General features: G+C 43.0%; 1 protein-coding gene across 1 annotated transcript in view; it reads left to right on the forward strand.

Moving 5' to 3' along the window:
• iqsec1b (IQ motif and Sec7 domain ArfGEF 1b) overlaps positions 1–10782 on the forward strand; it is a gene marked incomplete in the record, with an annotated part of 59963 nt that overhangs the window by 25476 nt on the left and 23705 nt on the right. The window contains 1 exon segment of the mRNA XM_035662720.1: positions 8748–9031. Coding sequence (XP_035518613.1) covers positions 8967–9031 — 65 coding nt within the window.

A 10782-nucleotide genomic window follows, 5' to 3' on the forward strand; every position in this document is an offset into this window, starting at 1 on the left:
TCAAGAGTGGGCTTTTTAAGAAGCAAAGTACAAGTATGTCACAACTGGACTTACACACAGTGACATGCAGTACAGCAGCTTCTTATGCTTGGAAAGTTCAGTGCAGTAAAAGGACAGGAAAGGAAAGGACTAACAGTGTGGCCTCTCACAGTTTGCTATTTCCTCATTTTCTCAACAGCTAGGTTTAACAAATGACATTACATTTGACTGATGTACAAAACAAGGCAAATAATGATGATAAGCACACAGTGGATTGTGTTAAGCTAAAGTTGCAGGGCCTAGAATCAATAGGTTTGTTTTAGATTGACCAATGCACCCAAAATCTGTAACCTGTTGGGATGACAGTTAAATCTGTAAGTAAATGAGCTCAATTTGTCCACTTTGGTTTCCTTCAAAGATAAATAAATAAGTGTGATTGCATCTTTAATGTTAATAAAATTCTGACTTTGTTAAAAAGCTAGCTTCATGCATGAGTGAACTGTGCAAAGAACCAGAGAGGAAGTCAGAATTCTACCACAGTGATGATGAAGTGGTATTTTTAGTCTTCATGTCATGAACTGTGTTCCGCACCAGTGCAGAAACCTGTTTTCTAAGTTTAACTTGCCTCATCTTTTCCATCCTCCTCTGTGCTTTGTGTTTTGTCTTCTCCTCCTTCACACATAGCCAGTGTCCAGCCATTCTCAGACACAGTCTGAGCACGCTCAGCTGGGCTGCTCTTCCCGGAATAGCAAAATGTTTATGAATACTAATGAAGCAGCAGCTCGTACACCAGCGCCTCAGGTCTACGTCACTGCGAGGCTCTCATCTGTTTTCAGTGTAAACTGAACATGTCAGGATCTGTTGTGTGTCCTGTGTGAGCCAAAGGCACGTCTCCACTGCACATGATGGGGTCATGAGTTGTTTGTGAATATAAGCTTCACTGAATGTGGTAGGTAAAATCTCGTCATTAGGGAGTCTTTTATGGACAAAATCTCTGCTAGTTGGACTTCCTGAGCTGGCCGATGATGCAGTGTCATGCTCTGTATCTATGGAGGACATCTGAAAAATGCTTCCCGTCTTGAATCATCAGATAGCATCAGGGCAACTCAGATTGTCTGTGCAGCATTCAGACCTGACAATAACAAACACTGAAGATAGGAATTGATGATAAAAGCTCAGCCCTGGCTGCCGTTTGGCACAAAGAGAGAAAGTTAAACCAAGCACCATTTAAGGATTTATCCCCGGGGATGACATTGATTGATTTCTGAGTCAGAGGCAGAGCTATACCTTATTTTCTTTAGCTGAGATTAAATCTGACTGGATTACTTAAAGGATAAATCTGGTTTATTACAGTTTAGGCTTTTTTTTAAGTGGTTTTGGCCACCATTCCTATCTGTAATAATAACATTGTACACACAAAGTTAATTGCTAAGATTAGGGAATGAGGAAACATCACCGAAAACAGATGGGTTAAGTGGCTTTTGCTTTGTTACTTTGCCAGAACTGCTACTGTGAATCTTGGTTGGAGACCTCTGTTTGTAAGATAATTTCGCCTGGCTAGCTAACGTAGCTTTCACTGACGTGGCAGAGTTGATTTGCTTGATGCTATAAACAGTACAGCTTCACTTAAAATTCAGGGCTAACAAAGAGTAATGTTAATCACTGTAACAGCACTTTGACAGCAGAGGGCCATGAATGTGCTTCTAGTGACTCAAAGCTCCAGCAGACTCCCTGTTTTTCCAACAGAGAAATAGAGTAACAGTAGCTTCTCAATGCTGGTTACCTCTGACTACCAGCACTGCAAACACATGTGTCGTTGTCCATGCTACACTGTCCCTCACGTCCCGCCTGGCCACACAGTACGTAGCCACAAGGCCACATCTCAAACAGATGTATACCCCGCACATCTCTCTTCTCTGAATTTGAATTTGTTTCATAAAAAACACCTTACATGGTACTAAAAAGTCTTATATTTGATTTATTCAGATCTTAAGTAACTTAAACTCCAAGTGTGACTGGCACACACTGCTGCTTGTGCTAGCTACCTAGAAGCTTGCATTGGAAATCATTTTAAATTTAAGTGAAATCTGGCTGGAAAAATAAGTGCTAGTACTATGAAGTAAAACCAGGTATCACCTAGACCCAAACACCTGTTTTCTAGCCTTGCTCCTGACAGTATGTAAAATTTATATGTAGACCTTAATAATCTTTTATCTATTTTAATTGGTTTGATTAATGATGTTATGCAGATCTTTTGTTAGAATTTGCTACTGGGATTGGTGACAGATACGTGATATAAATGTCAGCAAATTAAAAAACTCTAGGCCTTGTCATTCCTGCTGTTTTTTTCTTATACCTTTCATGCTTTGGGCAGTATGGCCATGAAATAGGTATTCAATTGTATTATTTTCAATAGTAAAAAGGTCTTAAAAGTCTTAAATGTAACTGTGATGAACTCTTCAGAAACCCTTTATCCAAGGATGATCACTGATGTTTACACCCCAACTTCTGGTTGAACTTTGACTGACTGTACTTACCATAATTGTGAGCACAGTTTTCCTGTGTTAAAAGGGATTAGTGCTGACAGCACAGGTGTGCTCACTTTCAGTTTTACCTTGTGATTCAGATAATCTGGCTAAGCTGTCGGCTTGTTTACTGTCTGGGCCTCTGACTGCTTCTGTTTCTTGCCCCGCTAGACTTTGTTGTAGTGCAGTCACCAAGTCTCACAGAGTTCGGCTCTTGCTTGTAATGGAGTACGATGGTGTCACACCTGATAGAAATGATGGACAAAACTTTGAAAATAAAGACCTAAGAGTGTAATAACTATCCTTTAAACCCACCTCAGCCTCTACTTGAGGTTGCTCAGTATTTAGGTCTCACTACAATGCTGTGGCTTAATGGTGTTGGTTTGGCACTAGAGCCTATAGGCGGCTCAGGAACAGGATGGAGGAAGAGTTACAGCAGGAGGATTAACAGAGATAAGTGGAATAACTGCACTCTGGTCAGAGGGGCTACCACAGCAGTGCACTGAACAGATTCAATGCCATATGGCCATCAACATAACATCAACAGTGTTTCCATGTGCCAGCTCCTGACTCTGCAGCTTGCTGGCTTCATTTTGTGTGTGTGTGTGTGTATGATTGCACTTAATGGGTGCACAAATCTATAGAAGCTTGCATGCGGGTGTATTTATTTGTGTCATCTATGTATTCTACACTGGCCAGGAGCAACATACATGTGCATGATGGGAGCCAGTGGTGAGTTAATCATCCCTCTCCCCTCTCTCTCTCTNNACCTACTCTTCTATATCTGTGCTCTTCCTCCATCCCTCTCCCCTCTCTCTCTCTCTCTCTCTCTCTCTGGTGGAGAAGCTTGAGGCTGAGAGGGCAGGGCCACCACTTCCCTCTGAAGGCCACACGTGGGTGGGTTCTGAGCTCAGGGATTACAGGGCTGAAGTGGAGCCAAACAGCTTTATAACGGACAGCCAGTCAGCCTGCTGGGCCGGCCTGGGCCACGCTCAGTTTGGGGTGTGGGTGATGCAGCTGGAGGCCGGCCAGAGTGTTAGGGCAGTCGCTGCATAGATCTTTGTTTTCATGTCAAAATGAACTTGTTCCCCAGTGTCTGTAAACAGGACGTGATGCTTAACCAGTAGATAATTATAAATGTGCTGACATGTTGTTGGTGTTCCCTACACGCACTTGTGAAAACATGCGACAGTCTTTGCTCCAAGTTGATGTAGGGTAGTGGAAAACAGCAGTTATGACTGCTGTTGTTGTTTAAATAGCGTGCCTGTTTGTGTACATTTAGTTCTAGCTCATAATTAAGGTGAAGTGGATTGTAAAAAGAATCAGGTCAAATATAATCTCATTTTTCAAGCTACAGCAAACACTCACAAACCAACCCTGGAAACCTAATTGCTGCCTGAATCATGTTCTCTGACAATGTTTTTTTTTCCAGTCCAGAAGGGGTTTGCATCCTGCATCCCATGTATGGTTAGAATCTGGCTACTAAAACATATATATATATATATATATGATAGACAGGACAGCTTGAGATATTGACAGGGAAAGGGGAGAGAGAGAGGGGTTCACACGTAGCAAAGGGCCACAGGTCGGATTCGAACTCATGGCCACTGCCACAAGGACTCAGCCTTGGTACATGAGGCGCCAGCCAACACCACCATATTTCCCTTAACTACGTGTAAAACCCATAAAACCGTCCATCATGCTTTAGTGACCACAAGCAGATACTGTACAGATACATTTAATAAAAACCTTATTATGGTCATAAAAAAATTAATTACAATTCTTTAAATTAAGAATTTGTATGTGAACATGTAGAAGACAGGGTTGCTAAAACATAGCATATGTCAGTTTGCTTAGGCTGCAACGTTTAGCCATTTGCGTCAAAAAATGGCCTTTGCAAAGGTTTAATGAGGGATGAAGGCATGTATCATGTTTGTTAGACCTCAAGGATGCACACAATGAGTTTTGGTGAGTTACAGAACTTTTGTTCGTTTACGGCCACGGCACACATTTAAGTTAGGTGTTCACAAATGGGTTATTCATAAAAAAGGATGGATATGTACCCACACTTTGTCAAAATGTGACAGAAGAAAGGTAACTGGTATGTGGCGCAGCACTGTAGCTGAAACTGCCCCCAGTGGTCGGTACACCTGTCATTTTGTACAAAACTCAATAGTCAGTCAACCAGGATCTCTTTCAGTCAGCTGGCTCAGGTGGAATAGATCATTATGTGGATGTAGAATATGTGGGGTATATAATGTTTGGTGTCTAGGCTCTGACCCCCAACAGCAAAGCACAAAGCTCAGAACAGCAGGGAGTGGGGAGTGATGATACTAACCTTCCTCCTATAGGGGGACATAGACTCACAGCCTACAGGTGGTTGTGTGGCTTTTGAAATGCTGTATGAATAGCAGCAGCAGGCTTATCTTCATAAATAGTTACAAAATAGGGAAAAGGTGTACGACCAGCAGTCTAAAACCCAGTCACAGTTATATAAAACAGAAAAAAGCAGCAGGTCATCATTTTTGAAGTTAACCCGGGTGGATGTTTTGCATTTTTGGTCGATGAATGACAGTTCCAGCACTGCAGCGCATGTAACCATTATATATGTTTGTCAGAGCTCCCAGTGTGGTGACTCTCAGCGAGCTCCTCGTGTTTCTAATCAGCGCTGCTGTTGTTTTCAGCCGCAGCCACAGCATCTGGTGGAGGTGGACGTGCAGACACATTTGTCTCCAGCTCACACAGACTGGTCAATTTACTTACCAAGCAGAGCAGAAAATGCAGTGTCTGTCAGTGAGTCTATTTTCGTCCCTGCAAGATGAAAACCAGTCTCATGCAGTATGTGAAATGTATCACCGCTGTGGGAGTGGCAGGTTGTCGCCCCAAATGTAGGAGGAGGTGGAGAGATTTGGACATCGTGGAGGGAGGCGGAGGGGTGGTGTCTTGGCTGGTTATAGTTGGACCGGAGCTGTGACACCAGTCCAGTCCGGTCGGCTGAGGAGCTGCAACTGATGTAGGGATTAATACAAGGGCGACAGTTCCTGCTGTTTCCACTTTGGAGTCTAGACAGAGTGTGACAGGTGTGTCTGTAACACAAGCCCTTAAAAGAGCCATCCGGTGTGGAGTTGTCTCTCTGCAAACTTACTGTTAAAGCACTCGGTCAGAATTATTCATACTTTAGAAGGACCAGCTGTTTTATGAATTCCTCAGTGGCTTTTTAAGTGCATATAGAGATAATAAACACAGAAGGACGCACATAACAATCAGTGCAGTGACATGGACACAAGCACTCTGACTGTAATAAAATAAATAATATTTAGATAAAACTGTCAGGTCAACATCTTAATTTCACTTAAATTGAGGTTGTATTGAGAGAGTATCAAAAGTCAAGTTATATTTTTAGTTATTCTCATCATGTTCAGCTCAGTCTGGTTTCTTCCGGTGTTATCATTCCACACACGCACCTCAAAGGTCATGTTGGGAACCTGATGCAAAGTGCAATGTTGAAAACCAGCAGCATAGTTAGCATATTTTTTACCTTACCTTACCTTACCTTACCTTACCTTACCTTACCAAACAAAGACCCCCATTTTCTTAAAATAATCTACACTAGTGATTCCCAACCAGGGTTCACTTGCAGTTGCTTGGGGGTACATGGACAGATTGAGTTTACATTAGTTTAGTTGGGTTCGTTAGGATCCCCATTAGATACAGCATTGCAGCAGCTATTCTTGTAATAGTTCAACAGATTTAGACATTTAGATTTCAACCCATGTTGAGAGTGAGCAATATCTGGTTAGCAAGTAAGAAGAGAAGTTCAAACAGTTTGCTAACAGAGATGGATAAACACAAATAGTTGAGGGATCAGTGTGTAGGATTTAGTGGCATATCAGATTGCAACTAACTGAACACCTTTTCTGTATTTGATGACCTGGGAATGAGAACGGGCTTTGAAGTGTGTAGGAGAAACTCATGTGGCCGCAAAACTCAGTCTCTATCTAGAGCCAGTGTTGAGTTTGTCCATTCTGGGCTTCTGTAGAAACATGGAGGGTCAACATGGTGGACTCCATGGAAGGGAACAGATAAAAATGACTCATTCTAAGGTAAAGAAAAAACAACGATTCCTATATTCAGCTGAATATACACTAATGAAAACATACCTATAAATATAATATTCAATTTCTAACAATACATCCTCCTGAATGTTACACACTGGACCTTGTGTATAATGTGTATAATGGATAAATGGTAAATTAAATGTTGGTGTCAATGACGGGACTTGAATTGTCTGACAGGGCATGGGGGTACCCTGTAAAAAACTGGTGCTCTCTCTAAGGTTGACATCTTTATCTATTGGAGAACAACCAGCCATGCACATAGTGACTTCCTGCAGCCATGTTGTCACTGTTGGTGGCAGGCAACCAGCAGAGACCACTGCTCAGAAGACCTGGGTGGATGGATAAACTGTTGCTTGTCAAGAAATAGCATAGAATTCCCCCTAAAACCACTAATTGTTATTTTTACATTTCTATTCATGTGCAGATTAAACAAACTATGTTAAATGTGTGAATTACTGAGCTTCAGAGGTGTTGGTAGTAGGTTTATTTTTAGACATTTAACTAGCTGTTCCAGGCTCCAGCTCCGTACTTAATGCACAGACATAAGTGTGCTGTCAGGTTTCTCGCCTGACTCTGTGCCAGCAAGCAGATATTTTCAATTTTAATTTTTTTTTATTTTGTCAGTGTAAAGTGACAGTCACTGTCACCGAGTCCATGAATCATTTCAAATGTGTCACACTGCCGCTGTATGTTGACGAGTGCCTCCCCTTTAGCATATGGCACAGATTCCGACTCATATGTGAGGTAAAAATACACCATCTTCTCTCCTACTGTACAGTCTGGATGCTCACTGTAAAGATAGAGATGAGAGGGACAAAAATAACCTAAGGTCTGATCAAAAGCAGCTGTCTGAAACTCCCTGTCTGTATTCAAACAGATGTAGTGGGTGTTAACTGGTGCAGCTTTACCATAAGCTTGATTAATGCTAAAGGGAACCAACTGGCTTAGATAGTGCTGGGCTAGGCTCAATGTTTAAATTAGTGTCTACTTTAGCCTGAATTTACATTTGATTGGGCAATTTCAGGTTTGGGCATCCCTCAGGGCTCAGTTCAGGCTTTTTACTTCATTTTTTTCATCTTTGGGCCATACAGAAATCAGTTCTTTTTGGTGCTTTAGTGGAGATCTCCCTGAGCTCCATGGGTAGCATTGTCCAGAGTTGCACTTCCGAAAAGGAGTGTCAGGGAGTTTTTGTCCACATTTGTCCTCTGAGAGATCATCTTAACTCCCTTTATAATTAACTATAATGAACTCTACATTTTCAGTGTGTCTCTTTGCTGCACTTTACATAAACCTTCACCATATGGGAAACATCTTGCTCCTTTTTATGAAGTTCTATAATGGCCCATAAGGAATACCGCACCAACTCCCTCTTCACTCTTACTTATTACAGACTGTAATCAGGATTATTTTCCACATTATATACAGTCATTAAGAATTTGTTTTCTTGAGGCATGTAAGCTATATACGCTTCTCTGTTGGTTACAATACAGAATCACAAGACATTTTGAGGGGCTTCCAGTCATGGCGGTTCTCAAACCAAAGCTATTAGCTGTGTTATCTCAGCGCTTTACGCTGCATGGTTGCCTTGTTTCGATAACATCTTTGGTCCCCTTGATACACGCCCGTTGTTTGGGTAATGATGTCATTATACAGAAACGGATAGGTCCCGCACTGCTCACTTGTTGGGCCTGGGCAGGGGAATAGGAGTGGGGGAAATCACCCTAAATATCAGCACAGAGATGGGAGGGGCTGTGAGTCAAACATTCCCTATTAACTGGGCTGTTTGTTTAGAGGATAGCCGAGCAGCTGTTACTTGTTCGGCGTTGTCTGTTAGATGACCGTGATAGTATCATTTTAAGTAATCTTTTTAGGCCTTTGATCAGCAGTTGTAAAGTAGACACTGTATATGTCTTCCATATGAGGCTGAAGGTTGATGTCTGGGGGACAGACCACATTAATGCAGCCGTACCTCCACAATCACAGCAGCTAAAATGGCACATCCAGGGGTTTCCCCAGGCTTCATCCTTGCCACCCAGATTCTCTTGCTACTGGCTCTCACCACCAGAGCTTGGTCAGTCGCTCTTCCATTTTTACTTCTTACTCGTTGCCCCTTCCTGTTTTTAAGACCCTCCTCATCTGCAGGGCACCAGTGCTCCCGCTGCCACACGACCCAGTTTCCTCTGGAGGAATTCCCTCCCTCTTCCTGCGAAACGCCCCTCCTCGTAAGGCTCTGAAGGAAGGCCAGAGCTGTCTGAGAGTGAAGCTGTGAGCTACATTTAGCCCAGGGATGGAGTAAGACAGAGCAGGGTGGTGATGGGTCTGATGTAGGGATCCGGGAGGAAACATGTGGTGTCTGCAGTGTGCCTCTGACAGGACTCAGTCCTTACTGGAGCTGGAATCAGACAGCTGGTAAGCCTAACGTTGAGCATGTGCGTGCTGGTGCAGTGTGTAAATATAATAGTTGCTTGACATATACTTACTCTCTGATTTGGCTCTGAAATTGTCTCGTGATGCAAGTTGTACATTTTCCTAATGGTTGCTCCATTGTTTGTGGACTGCTGCCAGACTCAACTGAGATCAATTGAGAAAGCATTTATTAAAGTCCAACAAAATTGCTGCTACTCTTTATTGGATGAATTGCCTTTAATGCGGTGGGTTTTGTGCCAGAGTCAAGCTGCTGATGCCATTCACTTTGTGTAAATAAGGTTGATTTGTGATGCAGGAAAGGTTTGTGCTTTATTGATGAGCCAGTTGTTGATTTTCCTGCCTCATTCCAAGCAAGCGAACGCAGCAGAGTCATATTTTACTCTTCTTCACCCAGTGCCCCTCTAACTCAGATTTAATGGACTTAAACTAATTCTGAGAGTTGCTCGCTCGTGATAAACAGTCAGTGTGAATACACGGCAAAACAAAGAGAAGCAGAAGAGGCAGGCTGTGTGTGTGTGTGTGTGCAACAACAGGCTGTATGAAACACATCAATCACTGATTAATAATGATGATCACTGATTAATAATATTGATCATCAATCTGATACCTGCTCAGCACGTGCAGCGTCCGCTCCCTGGAGATCACCGGGGACGCGTGCACGCAGCGCGAGGAGGAAGCGTCACCGCCATCAGCAGACAATAAGAGCATATTCGACCGCGCGCCATCTGTTTATCGACCCCCCCCACACACACACACTCACACACACTCCAACAATCTATTGATCCATTGATTATCGATCTGTTCACCTTTTGTCCGCCCGCACGTGTCCAAATGGTCCGACAAGAGGCGGCACGAGCGTTTGTGGAGGTGAGACAAGAGGGCCGCGTGCCTGAGGGGGGAGAGAGAGTGAGAGAAAGAAAGAGAGAGAGGGTCTCGTGGGAAAGAGTCTGTGGAGGTGTGAACTCATCCATGTGCGCGAGGAGCTCCGCGAGGTGTCAACAGCGACACCTGCACAGACATGCGCAGACTGCAGCGGAACAAACGGGTCCTCCTGAGGTGAGCTGGAGGGGCTGCATACACATACACACAAAACAACATATTAAAAACCTTTTTAAAATCAACCTGTCAATCATATGCTGGCCCCGCCCACTCTCACCTGAAGACAGACGGTGGAAGCTGATTGGCTGAGGAGCACAGGTTCAGTTTCTGTCACTGTATTGGTTTTATCTGAGAGCTGACTCACAGATCAACAGTCTGAGTGAATGTTCCTTTACTGATGTTAAAAGTGACAATGTGTAACTCTGTTGTTGTTGTTGTTGTTGTTGTTGTTGTTGTTGTTGTGGTGGTGGTGGTGAAGGTGCCAGTTTTCAGCCTCTGCAGTCTGCTGGCTGCTGTTAGCAAATGGTGGGACTCGTAAAGTGGCAGCGTTCCCGGGTTCACACCTCCAGAGCGAGAACACGTTCCAGCTTTAATAACGTTCTCAACCCGGACGCTGAATAACCGTTAAACAGCAGAGCAACACAATGCAGATACAGATATGTTAACATCCATATATGTGACTTATAGTGGTTCATATGGGTCGTGTGAAAAATGAGGACACTCCATTAAATATTCACTTATTCACATATCGATGTCTAATGTTGTTTTTATTTATCTCTGGAAAAGAAATGTTCTAATGCACATTGTTTTACTCATTAAACAAAAGACATCAACATAAATGCATATTCTAACTG

This window comes from Morone saxatilis, unplaced genomic scaffold (assembly GCF_004916995.1).
Source record: "Morone saxatilis isolate NCDOM2014 unplaced genomic scaffold, NCSU_SB_2.0 Contig18, whole genome shotgun sequence".
Taxonomy (NCBI): Eukaryota; Metazoa; Chordata; class Actinopteri; family Moronidae; genus Morone; species Morone saxatilis.